This window comes from Miniopterus schreibersii (genome assembly GCF_964146895.1).
Source record: "Miniopterus schreibersii genome assembly, chromosome: 1".
NCBI classification, from domain to species: Eukaryota; Metazoa; Chordata; class Mammalia; order Chiroptera; family Miniopteridae; genus Miniopterus; species Miniopterus schreibersii.
Genome location: NC_138101.1, coordinates 191,534,290 through 191,551,040, shown reverse-complemented (window position 1 = coordinate 191,551,040; position 16,751 = coordinate 191,534,290). Strand labels below are relative to the sequence as shown.

The 16,751-nt window shown below is 33.7% G+C and overlaps 1 protein-coding gene across 1 annotated transcript in view; it reads left to right on the top strand.

The window, feature by feature from the left end:
• The window catches only part of EML5 (EMAP like 5), a 90,552-nt gene that overhangs the window by 11,904 nt on the left and 61,897 nt on the right, over positions 1–16,751 (top strand). The window contains exons 3-10 of the mRNA XM_081127770.1: positions 2,506–2,604; positions 4,343–4,411; positions 6,970–7,155; positions 8,623–8,758; positions 9,818–10,019; positions 11,713–11,850; positions 13,235–13,491; positions 14,817–15,029. Of these exons, the coding sequence (XP_080983896.1) occupies positions 2,506–2,604; positions 4,343–4,411; positions 6,970–7,155; positions 8,623–8,758; positions 9,818–10,019; positions 11,713–11,850; positions 13,235–13,491; positions 14,817–15,029 (1,300 nt within the window). The remainder of the gene's footprint in view (positions 1–2,505; positions 2,605–4,342; positions 4,412–6,969; positions 7,156–8,622; positions 8,759–9,817; positions 10,020–11,712; positions 11,851–13,234; positions 13,492–14,816; positions 15,030–16,751) is intronic.

Here is a 16,751-nt window from a genome sequence, read left to right as displayed (position 1 = left end):
GGGGTGCAGCTAGAATTTGGCCTGAATTGTAGTTTGCAACCCCTGCTTCTAACCTAGTGCTTTTCAAAGTATGTGTTGTATTGTGTGTTGGTCCTTGTGAGTTCTTTAACACTTCAGTTACTTACAAGTGTATGTATTGTTAATTTACAAATATCAAGAGGATTTTCTGCATAACTTCATACTATTTTGATTCCTGTTTTTGTCAGAAACTAATACCGTAGCTTCCTTACTTACTAAGTGGAGATAATAAAAGTATCTTATAGGATAATAACTTCATGTTATTCTGATTTCTGTTTTTGAAAATACAGAAAACATATTCTGTAGTTTCATTTTTTAAAAATTTGTTTAGGCTTATTTTGCGATTCAAAATTTTGAGATCTTAATGAAGCATCATGTGCACTTGGAAATGGTATGGAAAAATATACATATTTTTCTGTTTCCTTTCCTTCTGTCTATTGTTTTCACTCATTTTATTTCTACATATTTTGTAAACCCCATAAAACTTGTTGTTTTGCCTAGAACAGTTAGTTTTAAAAGCAAATTAAAAACGAAAAATCTTATTTACATATTTACACTTGGGTGCTCTTCATTCGTATGTGTAAATTAAGTCTTGAGTAATCCTGACCCTTTCTGATCTTTGGGCGTTGTTTGGTGTTAGCTTCTTAGTAATAGTTTTTTCTTCCCCAGAATTGTTCTTTGCTTGGCCTCAGGATTTCATTCTGTGTATACTGGTGTTCTCCAGGGGACTTATAAGCAGATTTTATGGAGCATTTTCTCTGTTCTGCATTGCTAGCCATCTTAGCTTCTCCAGGCTGTCTTCTCAAATCAGCAAGTCTGCCAGGCTCTATTTGAATTCCACCTCTCTGGGGTATCCTCTGGAAATTGCCTTCCAGATACAGGCTGGTGCCATTTCATGACTCACCTTGTTTGTTTTCCCCTCTTTCAGGGTTCACAATGCTTCATTTCCTGTTATGAATGTCTGAAAACATTTGTTTCATGTATTTTGTACAGTTTTCTAATTGTTTATGGCAAGGGAGCAAGTTCAGACCCTGATACTCATTCATGGCTAGAAGTTCATCTTTCATGTTTCTTAACCTCTCTCCTACTTTGCATCTCACTGTCTCCTCTTTTCAATTCTGTCTTTTTACCTCCTTCTAATCGCCTGTTTAACTCTTCCACTGAGTTTTTAATTTCTTTATTTTTTCATATCTAGAAATTCTCTTTGCTTCTTTAAACCTGCTTGGGTACTTTTTATAGTCTCCTATTCTTTGCGCATCTGAAGATATTTTTAAATCTTAAATTTATTTTATATAATCTGGTAATTCCAATATCTGATGTTTTGCAGGACTGATTTTGCCGTTCGTAGTAACTTTCTGATTCTCACTCAGGTCTCTTATTTCCTGTGGTTATTGGAAGCAGGTTGTTTATTTTTGTTTTTTGTGTGTGTTTTTTAAATATATCTTTATTGATTTCAAAAAGAGGAAAGAGGAGGGAGAGAGAGAGAAACATCAATGATGAGTCATTGATCGGCTGCCTCCTGCCCCCGGTCTGGGGATTGAGCCCGAAACCTGGACATGTGCCCTGACCGGGAATAGACCCCTGATCGCCTGGATCCTAGGTTGACTCTCAACCGCTGAGCCACACCCGGCCGGGCTGTTTGTTTATTTTTGTATTGATTGCTACCTTTAGAAATTCTTTGAGGGATGGAAGTTTTAGTCTTCCACGTAGGATTTATATCTACTTATGCAACATTGTTGAAAATGCTTGAAGATTCTGCAATCTTTAGGACCACTCGAAATGAAAACTTTCACTTGAGAGATTTATGATTAATGTGAATTTAGGCCTTACAACCACATGAAAGTTGCTTGTGGCTACAGATTTTCAGGGTCGTTTTTCTCCCTTTTATGCATTGCTCTCCCTCCTTAAAATAGGGTGGTCTCTCATTTTTCCTTACTCTGAGCTCAGAGTTCACTGCTTTAGTTAGAGGTCTGCAGTTCAGATCCCAACCTTGGGAATGTCCTAAACTTTATTTCCTATTCCTCTTCAGCCTACAGAACAAAATCAGGTTTACTAGGATTTAGCTGATACCTTTGAGTAAAGTGGGTGTAGGCACAGTCTTACTGTTCAAGGTTCCCATAGGAAACCACTTTGTTTTTGGTCTCAGATTTGTTAATTTTTGACAGCTCAGCAGTGTATTCAAAAGATGTTTTTACATTTTATCTATCATTTTTAGTTTTTGACAGGGTGAGATGTTTAGGGCATTTTGTCAATCCTGCTGTTAAACGTGGAAGTCATTCTCCTGTTTCTTCCTGTGAAGAAATGTACGTATGTGCAAATACTAACAAGACAAAATAAATCCAGCCTTTCTTATGAAGTCTGTAAAGTATATGTGTGTAAGTTTTGATGTTTATAATCCCCGTGGGTAGACTTTGCCATTTATAATTTGGTTCCTTTTTTATTTGTTTTCCTGTGTGTTCCCTCCTGGACTTCTTGGACATAATTCAGCGCTTGGTTTCAGTTGGACTCGATTCAAAAAACGCAGTTTGTGTTTGGGATTGGAAAAGGGGGAAAATGTTATCTATGGCTCCTGGTCACACAGATAGAGTAAGTATTCCCTTTTGGGGTTTCTAGTGGGTACTGGATGGGAAAAGGCCGGAGGGTGTTAGGGGATTTTATGTCCCTGTGTTTTGTGATTGACAGTTGATATGTAATTAAAAATTTAAAGAACACATATTTATTGTAGATTCAGTAGGTATAGTGTTAGCACAAAACTTTTAAGATACTAAATTTTATGATACTAAAACCTCAATTTAAAAATAAATAGTTCATGCCTGGGGTTTATTTGGTTTGGTTTACCACTGATTTTTTACTTACATTTCATAGTCGAGGTGAAAAAGATATTTTGTGTGTGAATTTAAAATTACTTTTCAGTATAAAATTTTAAAGACCTAGCATATTTTACTTTTGAAACTTGTTAAAAATATATTTATTCTAAGCTATTTAAAATTAACATAAAGAATATGTTGTCAGCTTTTTAACTCAATTATACTACTTTTAAATTACAATACTTTTATAAACATACATCAGAATTTAATCATAAACTCTTTAAAATGTCTGAGTTTTTTTTGTGTGTAGTAAAATCTTAATCTAAACCAGCACAGGAGATATAGGCATTGATTCTATTTTGAGGGAATCTATGAATCTGTAAAAGTTGTGTAAAACATTTGTGTGAATTTGCATTTTGGAAAATAAACTCGTTTTTTAGCAGATTCTCATAGGGGCCTGTTACACACACACAAACACAATTTAGATTATTAAAGTGTTATGTATAGTTTATTAAACAACTTTGTATTCTGACTTAGAACAAAGCATTTCACACATTAGTACTTTGGGTTTAGTAAATAGACTATTATGAAAAATGATACTGTCATTGTAACTTTTAAAAGTATTTTTGTGGTTAATATTTTAAAGTTGCATCAGTATGTTTTTCATTTAATCTGTGTTATGGTGAGTTGTTAAACATCAATTTACAAGATGTATTCTTTTTTCATTATCACTGAAGAGTATCACTTTGTATATTTTTAGAAGTAGTAAGCATTTTACACCATTATGCTGGCAGGTGTCAAAGAAACATGGTGAGGACTACCAGATAGCAGAATTTTTTTCTGCTATAAAATTATTTTTCAAATATTAGTGTTTCTTTTATTTATTACTAAAGTACATGTTTCTAATGTGTATTTTATTTCATCTATGCTTTTTCTTGTTTGCTTTTGTAACAAAAATGGTTTGTGTCTATTTAGAATTTATGGGATCTCCAAGATTTAAGCGTATAAGTTAATTTTGTTTGACCCATAAACAATAAAGAAAGCTAAAAAATAAAAACAGAATTTGTACTGTGAAGTAAATGTTTGGATTCTTTAAGTAGTTCTGCTTGATAGAAAGCTATGAAAATGTTCTTTTTATAGCTGTATGTGTTGTGTATGTTCCATTCAGATTTTTCTTTTGTAGAAATTATTCAGATTCCTGCCTCATGCTCTAGTTGTGTTCAGCCATTCTTGTTATTTGTGGACTTACTTTTTTTAAAAAATTAAAAATAGAGTTGTTAATTGTCATTCCACTAGTTGCTTCATAAGTTCATAGAAACTAAGAAATAGTTTTTGTTCCTTATCATGTATGTATTTACTTTATTTCTTACAAGATTCTGAAGTATAGGATTCTGATTATTTGTTGTGGAATATTACTTTATGATAGGTAGGGTTTGGGGGTTATTTGGTCTTTTGGACAGCATTCTTAAATGATTCTGAAAATAAGTATTTTAACCATGAATCTGATTTGTTTACAGATATTTGATATTTCTTGGGATTTGTACCAGCCAAATAAACTTGTCAGCTGTGGTGTAAAACATATCAAGGTACTAGAAGGGTCTTGTTTTATGATAGTCATGTTACTTATTTGTCGCCACTGCATACATATCACACTATTTACAATTTAGGATAGTTTTAGGATTTTGACAGTACTTATTTTTAAATGTCAACATTTTTAATGTTTTTATGTTCAACCTAACAAATCTTTTTTGTGTAGTTACTGTGTGGGGAACATATGTGAGGGACATAGGTATGAACAGAGATAAAACACTTCCCAGAACGGAATTTATAGTCTAATGAAGTAGGTTTTACTGTGTGCATCTTGTTTCTTCATATTTCACTTAGAAAGTAAAATGTGAGAACAGGAGACCAAGTAAACTGAGTTTTCTCTCACAAAGATAAAACGTTGTGATAGAAGCATATGGATGGAGGTGGCTCTGCCACCTACTAGCTGTTTTACCTGGGATGAGTCATTTAACCTCTGAGCTTTTTTTACGTCTTAAAACTGTGGCTCCTATTATACCCTCGTAGGGTTGATGATTAGATAAGGCAGTATATATGTCATAGAGCCTAGCACATAGTCGGTCAGCTTTCTGAAAGTGTCACCTTTTCTTCTCTATATGTTTGCTTTCTTATTTGATCTCAGCCTTTGATAGTCACTTTACTTTGCATATGAAGACTCTAAGTTTTGTTTTATAATTATAGTTCAGGTTTTGAAGCCCATATAGTCAGTGGTGATACTCATTCTTATGTTTATAATTACTTTTAAATCCCTGATGCAGATTGGAAATACTTGCTTTTCTCCCAGTATCTGATAGGACAGTTCCTATAACAGTTAATTCCTAGTAAGGTTTTATGTGCCCATTCTTTTGATACTCTCACTTCTATCCACATTTTCTCCAAAGCATCTGTGTCTGCTGCTGCAATTCTGGTTTTCATATTCTGGTACTGATTTGATAATGATTAGTATTAAATCTTTATTTTTTCAATAAATATTTAATAGCAAAAGGCTTTGTGCTAGGTTTTAAAGTATGTGGTACAAGCACTGTGAGGGTAGAAATTTTTGTCTTGTTCATGATGTTTGACACAGTACTTGATATATATTAAGTTTTTAATAAATTGTTGGCAAATTAAGAGACCTTACTGTTGTTTTATATTATAAGTAAAGCTGAATTTTTCACTTTCAGGTTTTTAAAAAACTTATTCTCTCAAAGTAAACAAACTACATTTTTTACTATGAGTATATTTTTTTACCTTTGGTAGAGGCAATGAATAGCATGGTAGCTCTCTTTGCAGGCAATACATGTGAGGAAACTAAGTCCCAAAGATGATCTAGAACTGCACTGGCCAGTACGGTAGCAACTAGCCACATGTAGCTATTTAAATAAAATTAATTAAAATTAAATAAAATGTAATATTCATTTCCTCAGTCATATGGGCAGTATGCTCAAGCGCCACATATACCTAGTGATTATTATATATATAAACTATATACATATTTATATCTCTCTGTAGATACAGATATATACAAACACATTTTCATCATTATAGAAAGTTGTATTGGACAGCATTGGTCTGGATTCTAGAACAATGGTTCTTAACTGAGCACCAGAATCATTTGGATACCTGCAAATCACTATTCTAAAAGAAAATAATAGATTGAAATTGGGACTTGCTGAAAGGAAGAAAACCAGCTATCCCTATGCACAAAATTATGGAACTTTTAAATTAAAAATCAGTTTCTTTGATTAAAAGTATTCATTAGTTGATTGAGTGGATCAGCATTATAATTTTCAGTTCTTTGAGGCTTCATGTTTTAAACTAAGATCTTTAGGTTTTAAAATAAGGTCTTGAAGATCAGGTAAGATTTTTAAGTATATAATATTAACAAATTATATTATTTTAAATAGTAATTACTTATAAAGTTGAATTTATTCTCAGGGCCGATTTTCTTTATGCACAGCTATTTAATGTATATATCCCTGCCCTGCCCCAATTTTGTTTTTTTATTTCTCTTTGTAAACTATTAAAATTTATCTAAATCCACATAAAAGAACAAAACCCGTGTCATGAAGACTTATGCTTGACTTGTTTGACTTCCTTGTTTTCCCAAGAATGAACCAATCGTTTCCAGTATGTCTCTCGTTCTTAAGCTTTGAACATGTCAGTGAGTGCAGCGCACCAGTCCTTCCATCCTTCATCTTTTTCGTCTTTATAGATTGAACATGAGGTTTTGTCCTCTTCCTATTAGTAGGTAGTGTCTTATCTTCATTTTCGTTGCTAACTCATTCCCAACTTTTCAACCTAAGTTTCATGTAGGTTTTTTCCCCAGAAACTTAAGGGAAGCATAGCATATTTTAAAAGTAATGTAGTTCACCCCTCCCTATTGTTGCAGATGAGGACTGAGACCAGTGACTTACCTGCTATAACATAGCCCTTGACAGAACTAGGGTGAGGATGTGAGCCTTGAATGCTATTGTATTGTAAGGGGATTTCTTAGGTAATTTTTAGTCTGCTGCTCTAGTATAGCATCCAAGGATTGGGAATGTTTTACTTCATTTTATAAGCATTCTTTGGTAATTTGATTATACTATGTACCCTTTAGTTCTGGAGTTTATGTGGAAATGCTCTGACCCCAAAACGAGGGGTCTTTGGCAAGACTGGTGACCTTCAGACAATATTGTGCCTGGCCTGTGCGAGAGATGAATTAACATATTCTGGTGCACTCAATGGGGATATATATGTTTGGAAAGGAGTTAATCTTATACGAACAATACAAGGAGCCCATACTGTAAGTATATTTAAATATTTTAAACACTTTTAGATGTTAACTGCTTATCTTCTTGTCTTAGAATAAAATACTACATAATGTAGCAAACTTTCTAATCAATTCCGTTACTTGGAATAGATTATAACTGAATTAATTTGTCTATATTCAAGATTTCAGTGAAGAAACAGGCAATTAGACACATGAATATTTATTAAATTAGTATAATTAGTATCTTGTTCAAACTGTTTCCGTAATATGGTATCTTTCTCAGAGTAGTGCTGAAAAAAAGTTTGTTAAATTCAACCTAAAAGTATTCTTGATAACCACATTAGAATAAAGCTAGTGCTCCTGTGGCTAATTTACCAGTGGGAAATTTGGGGACATGTCAAGAAAAAATGTAACTTAAATTTTAATGTTATTAATGCATTAAGTGAGTGGCAAAGTAATTTAAATTTTGTGCTTCATGAGACTGTCATATAAGCAAATGATCAAAACAGGAAAAACAGTCTGATGTTAAAACCTTTTAGTATTTTTTGATTTGGGCTTTTTAGCAGGTAGTTTCCTCACATACTGAAGGGAACTAGAGAACATAGAGCTACTACATTGCTAGCAGTGAGATCTTAAAAAGGAAAGTTGCTGACTATATTAATATGAACCACTATTAAATTTTTTAAGGAAACATTTACATAGAACTTGCTTTAAGCAAAATGCCTAAAAACTAGAAATACCAGATTCTTTTCCACAAAAGTGGTGGCAATTCACATTTTCACCATCAGTATATAAAAATGTCAGTTCCTCTTCTCATATTCATCAGCAAAAGATGTGGCTGATATTGCTGTCTACTGTGTAAAATATAGTAATTCTTATTTTAATTTGTTTCCTGTCTACTTGTGAAATTTCGTATATTTATTGACTACCTGAATTTCCTTTTCTTTTAATTGGTTTTCATATCCTTTGTTCTTTATGTTGTTGTTGACTTTCTTTGCTTTATTTGTATATTAAGAATATTAACCTGACAGTCGTATACATTACAAATGCTTCCCCAATCTGTTTATCTTTGCTTATGATATCTTTTCTTATATGAAAATATTAAAAAATGTTCTTTATAGCTTGTGTATAACCTGCCATGCATTAAAAAGTCTCTCACTAGCTGAAGTTACATAAGTGTTCTGACTCCTTTGTAACATTTGTTTTCTATTTTACATTTAGAATTTTATGCCTATCTGTAATTCATTTATATATGGTATGAGGTTTAACTTTTTTTATGTTATGCCTATATTATTAAATACCTTCTTGGTCATATATTGAGTTCCTATATGTGCAGAGACCTATTTGTAGATTTTCATTGGTCTTTTCTGATGTATTTGTTTATTCATGTCACATCAAAATCTTTTAAAGTGGAAAAAAATCTTTTAAAGTGGATTTCTACCTTTATATATAGCAGATTTTCTTAATAAGTATGTATTGTTAAATTATTTCCTCTTCTAGGCAGGAATTTTTAGCATGAATGCTTGTGAAGAAGGCTTTGCTACTGGTGGCAGAGATGGCTGTATTCGGCTTTGGGATTTAAGTTTTAAACCAATTACCGTGATTGATCTCAGGGAAACAGACCAGGGATACAAAGGTAAGAGCAAAACAAGTATCTCATTACTAGGCAAATTCTGAATATACCAAGGCTGTCTCTTTCAGTAAACATAAATGTATGTTTTGTGAATATAAATGAGACTTCATTTGCTACTTCACACTGTATACATTTAATTGAAGTTCTTTTGTTGAAGAGAAATTTTGCCTAAAGACACCCTAGGCTTACTGTCACGACGACAGTTCTTTCCTGTGCCTAGTGACTGGGCACTTAATGAGCCTTCAGAGGGGTGTGATGGGCCCTTGCTGGGCCTGCGGGGAAGGGGTGTGTGATGGGCGCTTGCTGGACTTGCAGGGGGTGTGATGGGCACTTGCTGGGCCTGCAGGGGCGTGTGATGGCACTTGCTGGGTAACGCGGGCCTTGAAACTATTTCTCTGTTAGAGCGCTAGGTGTAACTTTAGCAGAGAGACTGTTGGATACAGTGTGCTGAGGTTTGTGCACAGCACCTCTATGGTGGTCATGTGTATAGATAAGAGAACAGAGAGACACTAGCCTTCCCAAGGTTAGAAAGGAATTGTGGCTTTAGAGGAAAAGTAGATGTCTCTTTTCTTTTTTTAAAATTAAAGAAAAAAATTTTAATCCCCATCCTTGGGTGAGGATTAAAAAAATAATAATTAAAAAAAGAGAGAGGCCCGGCTGGGCTGGCTCAGCGGTTGAGCATCGACCTGGGATCCACGCAATCGGGGTTCGACTCCCGGTCAGGGCACAGCCCGGGCTGTGGGCTCGGTCCCCAGTCGGTGGCCTGCAGGAGGCGGCCAGTCCGTGACTCTCTTGATGTTTCTCTCTCTCCCTCTCCCTCCCTCTCTCTGAAATCAATAAAGATGTATTAAAAAAACAAAACACACACAAAAAGAGAGAAGTATCATTCCACGTAGAAAACAATACAGAGAATTGAAAAAGGTGTGTGGCTCAGAGACTTACTTACAGATTCCTTTTATCTTACATCTAAGGTATAAAAAGGTGTAAAAATTAATGTTGATTCAGGCAATCGGAATTCTGTTACTACAGCATTGCTCTTAAATACCACTTACTTTTGACTAGGTTTGTCTGTGAGGAGTGTGTGTTGGCGAGGTGATCACATTCTAGTTGGAACACAAGACAGTGAAATTTTTGAAATTGTGGTGCATGAAAGAAGTAAACCTTTCCTGATTATGCAAGGGCATTGTGAAGGTGAGCTTTGGGCACTTGCCATCCATCCTACTAAACCTTTGGCTGTGACCGGAAGTGATGATCGTTCAGTCAGGTAAGCAAAAAATAATAGCCTAGGCTGGAATTTGTTCTTAGATAAACATAAGAAAAACTTAAAAAAAAATACTTAGATTTAAATTTTATCAAAGTTTTTTCTTGTTCTTTTGTTTTATGTAGCTGAATTTATCAATATTTTCTTTTATGACTTTTGAGTTTTCTATCACGGAGAAATCTTCTCTAAAGTTAAAAAGTTTTTTAATATATTCTGCTAGTACATTAGTAGTTTTATTTTTTATGTTTAACTCCTAATCTGTGTAAAGTTTTCTTTAGTGTTTAAGAAGTAAGGTGGGCATGCAACCTAATTCATTCTAGAAAACTCCTTATTTTTTAAATTATATGTTAATCAGTCATGCTATTTGCTGCCATTGTGCTACTCCAGTTTTGGGGGGGTGGTGGACGCTGCAGCTCTGAGTCCATATGGAAAGCTGCTGTGGGGTTTCCCATATGCTTTGCTATGAACTATTTTATAGTTCCTTTCATTTTAGGTGAAACGCTATTTCTAGCTGCTGCATAGCTGTTGAAAAAAGGGCAACTAGTCTTTAAAAAAATAATTGCTCAGATTTCTGTTTGTTATTGGTGATCAAGTTATGTGGAAGGAACTCTTCCACTGAAAATAACTAAGACTGCTAGTCAAAATGTAAATCACTTTAAAAATGTTCAAAGAACAGTCAAGATAGTAAGGAACTGTCAGCCAAATTGTGGAAGAAAGTGGGAATTTAGGAGCACCAGTGGGCCAAAGCCACTTTTGCCCTGAAGGCATTTCTCTTCCATTGAATAAACTTGGGCTTTGTTTATGGCTTTCTCCAGGGGCAGAAGGGCAGAGAAGTCAAGACTGAGGGCCTGCCCAGGGAGACTAGTCCAACACACCCAGCCAGAACTATAGAATAGGCTCTGAAAAAATATCCCCTGCAAGTTTGTGTGGGAATGGAGATCTTGTTTCTTGCTTCAAATTTTGATTAGCACAGGAAGTGTATAAAGCAGTATGATGATGTTACTCAAACAGCATTAATTGTTGTCCAGATAACTTTACCACAGTACTGGTTGCACATATAAGTGCTGCTTTTGCCTTATAATTTTAGATTGAATTCGTTAAGAAACAGTATCAAATCTGTAGCAAAAGCTAATTTCCAGTGCCATTCAGTGTTTAATAATAGTAGTTGAGAGCAGTTCTGGTTCAGAAAATTTTCATTCTTAGCTCTGAGATCAAAATATCATAATAAAACTTTACCACTGCAAAGCCATTAAACTGCTGTTTAGTAGGGCAAGTTAGAATTTTTAGCTTCTATTACTAACAAAAATTCAGAACTGATAGAAGTTAAATCCACAAGAGAAAAGGAAGCTCATGGTTAACACTATTGGTTCAAAACCACAATTCAAATATTTGTTTGCAGAATAATTGCTAAATAATAATACAGTGAATACATAGGCTTTGTAAGAATTAATAAACAGAAACCTCATTTAAAATGAAGTCAGGAGGCCAGAAGGGGACCTCTCACGCCCTGTAGTCACAGAGGCCAAGAGGAAGAACTCTGTGTTGTTTTTTTTAAATGTTTTTATTGATTTCAGAGAGAGGGGGGAGAGAGAAACATTGATTGGTTGTGTCCCGTTTGCAAACATTAATTTATAGAGCCTATTATATTTTAAGCATACACTAGTTAACTATTTTTTATTTTAATTAAATGTTACAGGATATGGAGCCTAGTAGATCATGCGTTAATAGCAAGGTGTAATATGGAAGAACCAATTCGTTGTGCAGCTGTAAATGTAGATGGAATCCATCTTGCCCTTGGAATGAAGGATGGCTCATTCACTGTACTTAGAGTAAGGTATGGTCTTAGGGAAGAAACAGAGATAGTAATTTTCTAAGTGAGATAGAGAATATAATACTTATTGCTTTATCCATTTCCTTTTTAATTAATATATATTTAAGATATTAGTTTCATTAAATATGAAAGTATATTTATAAAAATGGCTTTGTCAGAAAATTAAGTTAACTTAGAATCCTTGGTTTGGGGGTTAAGAATGCTTGAATAGGTTAATGGTTAAAATCTGAACTATAAATTTGGGTCCTGACTTTTCATTCCTTGGTAGTATATTTTTTCAGTAATGATCCTCTGCCATTGAAGGGGCTGGGGTGAACATTGAGACTTTAAAAATGGGTGAATGATTTTGTTGTTTGCAGCTTTATGCTTTGAAAAAAATTTCTACTGTTCTTCCTTTGTTTGGGTCTACTTTGAAGAATTTGTTAAAGCAATTAACATCTAGTGTTGAATTGTAGATAACAGTGTAGATAAGTACCTGTGAAATCTTTTTTATTGAATTTATTGAGGTGACACTGATTACCAAATTTTACAGGCTTCAAGTGCACAGATCTACTACACATTCATCTGTGCACTGTGTGTTCACCCCAAGTCAAGTCTCTGTCCATCACCATTTATCCCCCCATACCCTCCTTCACCTCCCTCCACTCCCCCACCCTTACCTGTCCCCCTCTGGTAATCTCCACACTGTTGTCTTATGAGGACCATCCACCCAATTACCCAATCCAGAAACCATTAATTCTTTCTTTTGCCTCCCTAGTTTGGTGGAATAGCATCTCAGCTGGCCTCCTTACCTCCTGTTTTACTTACCTCAAAACCTTTTTCACTCTACAGCTATATTGATGCCTTTTAAAACATATTTGTTTGCATCCCTCCTTTTTCTGAAGTATGATAGAAGCTTTGGACTGTCCTTAGGATAAAGTTCATAATCCTTAATTAACATAGCCTGAAGTGCCCATCTCTACAGCCTATTTCTTTCTACCTCAATCTCTTTCTTTCAACATGTATAAAATATATTTCGCTTTTTCAGATACATCATGTTCTCTTGTACTTCTGAGTTTGTATAGATCCTGACTCCTCTTTCATCACAAAATTTTGTGACTTTATTTTCTTTATTGTATGGCTCCATAAATTTAAGCCGAATCTCTAAACTACTTGAAGTAATTTAGGAAATGAAATTTAGCATTTTTCTCTATTTCCAGCATATATTGTACTCATATATTTCTGTTCAGCAAAATAATTATTCCTTAATACCATTTGTCTCATTTACATTTGTTATGTGGTTTATAAATACTTGATACAGCCTCACAGTCATTTTAGACACATTTGGAAACTGTGAACTAATCTGTAGTGACTTTTTTCATGTAGTCTAATTTTTTTTTCTTTACAGAGATATGACGGAAGTTGTACATATTAAAGATAGGAAAGAGGCAATTCATGAGTTAAAATATTCACCAGATGGAACTTACCTTGCTGTTGGATGCAATGACAGCTCAGTTGATATTTATGGAGTTGCTCAACGTTATAAAAAAATTGGGGAGTGCGTGGGATCACTTAGTTTCATCACTCATCTGGACTGGTCCTCAGATAGTAGATATTTACAGACAAATGATGGAAATGGTAAAAGACTTTTTTATAGGATGCCAGGTAAAAATTTCTAATAAATTATTTATAAATTATAGATTTTTAGTGCCTATAAAATACTTTAGGATTTCACTAGAAGCAGAGTAAGTTACCTTTGATTATAGGAAATCAATGAAGATCTAAGGTAATATTTTGGGCATTGTGGTCTTTTCCATAAGGCTGCCCTGTTATATTGAAGTCTTTTTGGTTCTTAATTAAAACTTCTTTGCTTGAAGGATCTAAAACTTCTTTATGTTGAATTCCATACCATGTGAGTTGTATATGGTGAAGTCCTTGTGTGTATTAGAAGGTCAGAAATGCCATTTTTTATTGGTGGAACTTCTATATAATTGCTACAAATGTCTAACCATAAGTTGTTTGGAGTTTTGTGGTTACCACAAATAAACTTTGCAAATATTAATAATATAGCTAACATTAAATTTGAAAAAGTTTTCATCAAAGTTTTAAAAAGAATTAAAACAGAGCAAAATATTCTTAGTACTTTATTTACTATGATGCTTAGTGAATTAGTTCACAATAATTAATTTGATAAAACTAGATACATAATTAAATTAATGCATCTCCTTAATAGTATTTTATTAACAACCTGTATGTAATGATGATTGAGTCAATCCTAAAGTCCTGTTACCTAATGTAAATGTATTAGTCCCCACTTATCTTTCCTTCTCAGTCCTTTTAAAAAGTTCTCATTTTCTCAACCATGTTCCTCCTTAGGTTTCTTTTTTTACTTTTTCTTCTAACTTGCCCTGTTGTGACTAAACCATAGCATGACTTTAATAGGGTTCAGTTTTGTTCTCCACGCGGTGAACCTGCTCAGCTACATCGTAATCAAATCTGCTTGTGTCTCTGAATCAGTATAATTTTGGCTTTTAAAAAGTTTCTAGCATTTAATTCTCTCCTCTCCTTACCATATTTACCAAGCTATTCATGTATTCTATTTTTAACTTGAGTGGGAAACTACTTAAATTTTTAAAAAAATCCTCACTAGAGGATATGTGTGTGTTTTTTAATTGTTTTGTTGTTGTTGTAATTGTTTTTGTTTTGTGGTGTGTTTTTTAGAGTGAGGAAAAGAGGAGGAAAAGAGATAGAAAGAGGGAGAAACATTAATGTTAGAGAGAAATATTGATCAATTGTCTCCTGTATCTGCCCTGACCAGAAATCAAACCCGCCACCTTTTGGTGTATGGGATGATGCTCCAACCAAGTGAGCCACCTGATCAGGGCGGGAAGCTATTTAAATTTTGGAGTATACCATAATATCAGTACAATTTATGCTTTGGTAAAAATCAAATGAAATAACTTATTAAATTAAGACTGATTTCTTTTCAGGAGGTAAAGAAGTGACAAATAAAGAAGAAATAAAAGGTGTTCACTGGGCTTCATGGACATGTGTTTCAGGCCTTGAAGTAAATGGAATTTGGCCCAAGTATTCAGATATCAATGATATAAATTCAGTAGATGGAAACTATATTGGCCAAGTTTTAGTTACAGCTGATGACTATGGAATTATAAAATTATTTCGATATCCTTGTTTAAGAAAAGGTAATTTTTCTTTCAAAATACTATTTATATAGGACTTTTAAGTTCTTGCAAAAAATTAATCTTGAGATAAATAAGAGGGTTTATATTTTTGAAAATGTGTGCATTGATTATTTGGTGAAGAGTTTTCATGAAAATGAACAATATTAGCTACTTTTTATTTTGCTAATTAAAAAATTGTCATATGTTACATTTATTTTTTGACGTGAAATGTTTATTAGAAAATTATTTTTGAATTCATATATTATGAATAGACTGATGCTTTATTTCTTTCTTTTTAAAGAATCATTTTTCTCCCCACTTGTAGAATTGCTTCATATAGTCAGACTGTACAGTGATAGTTTATACTTTTCTTATGGTTTATTATCTTTAATTATTCAGCTTTTAGGTGACATTTTTCTTATGTCTTTTTCTCAAGAATTCTGCTGAAGTAGTGAGCTGTACAAGTTCAGGTCATAGTTTGGAATCGGTTGGTTGGTTTTACATGCAAGCGTGTGTTTGCTTAAATACTTAACATATGTTGTTTGACATATATTTCTATAACAATGGGGTTAAGAAAAATGGGGGTTATTTTCTTTTTTTAACTTTGAAGGCCGTGATTTATTCATTTATTGTTATTTAAAAAAATTTTCAATTATAGTTTATATTTAATATTATTCTGTATTAGTTTCAGATGTACAGCATAGTGCTTAGACAGTCATATACTTTACAAAGTGGTCCCCCTGATATTTCAAGTACCAGCCTGGCACCATACATAGTTATTACAATATTGACTATATTGCCTATGCTATACTTTACATCCCCCTGACTACTTTGTGACTACCAATTTGCACTTCTTAATCCCTTCACCTTTTTCACCCAGTCCCTCAACCCCCTTCCCCTCTGTGCAACCATTAGTCTGATCTCAGTATCTATGAGTCTGTTCCTATTTTGTTAGTTTATTTTGCTCTTTAAATTTAAGGGATTATTTTTCTACACATTTTACATATTGCTTCTTTTTCCTTGGATCTCTTCTAAAATGATAATATTAATCATTCTGTTCATAGTCCTGGGGAATAAATGAAATTCTATATTAGTCCTTTATTTCATGCCTTGTTCCATAAAGTATTCAAGTCAGCTTATAACAGGTCCATAAGTACTAAAATAATTGTATGAATAGAGAATCAGTACCAAGGTAAATACCATAGTATTAAAATCAGATAAAGAAAATAACAGTAGGCCCTGGCCAGGTAGCTCAGTTGGTTGAGGGGTCGTCTTGATGTGCCAAGGTTGCGGGTTGGATCCCCCAGTCAGGGCACATACAAGAACTAACCAATGAATGCATAAATAAGTAGAACAGCAAATCAATCTCTCTCTCTCAAATCAATAAAAAAAAAGAGAGAGAAAACAGTAGTCAAACATCAAAATTAAATGTGAGCTTCCGGGAATAAAGTAAATCAGGGTACAAAATAATTTTAATTTTAGCTTATTTTTTAAAAAAGCATGCTTGCTACTCAGGGAAAGCAAAATTTCTTCAGAGATTTAATTTACAAAGAGCTCTCTCCCATAGTATGGAGATATTAGGTGCAGTGAGTGTATTTCTAGAGCATTAACATCTATAGCAGATGCAGTAATTTCATCTGGTTGTTAATAAAAACTTTGGGCAAATGTTAAAATGCAGTTTAGTAAAAAGTGATTATGGCAACAGCTGAAATAGTTTTATTCAAATAAGCAGTCCATTGATGT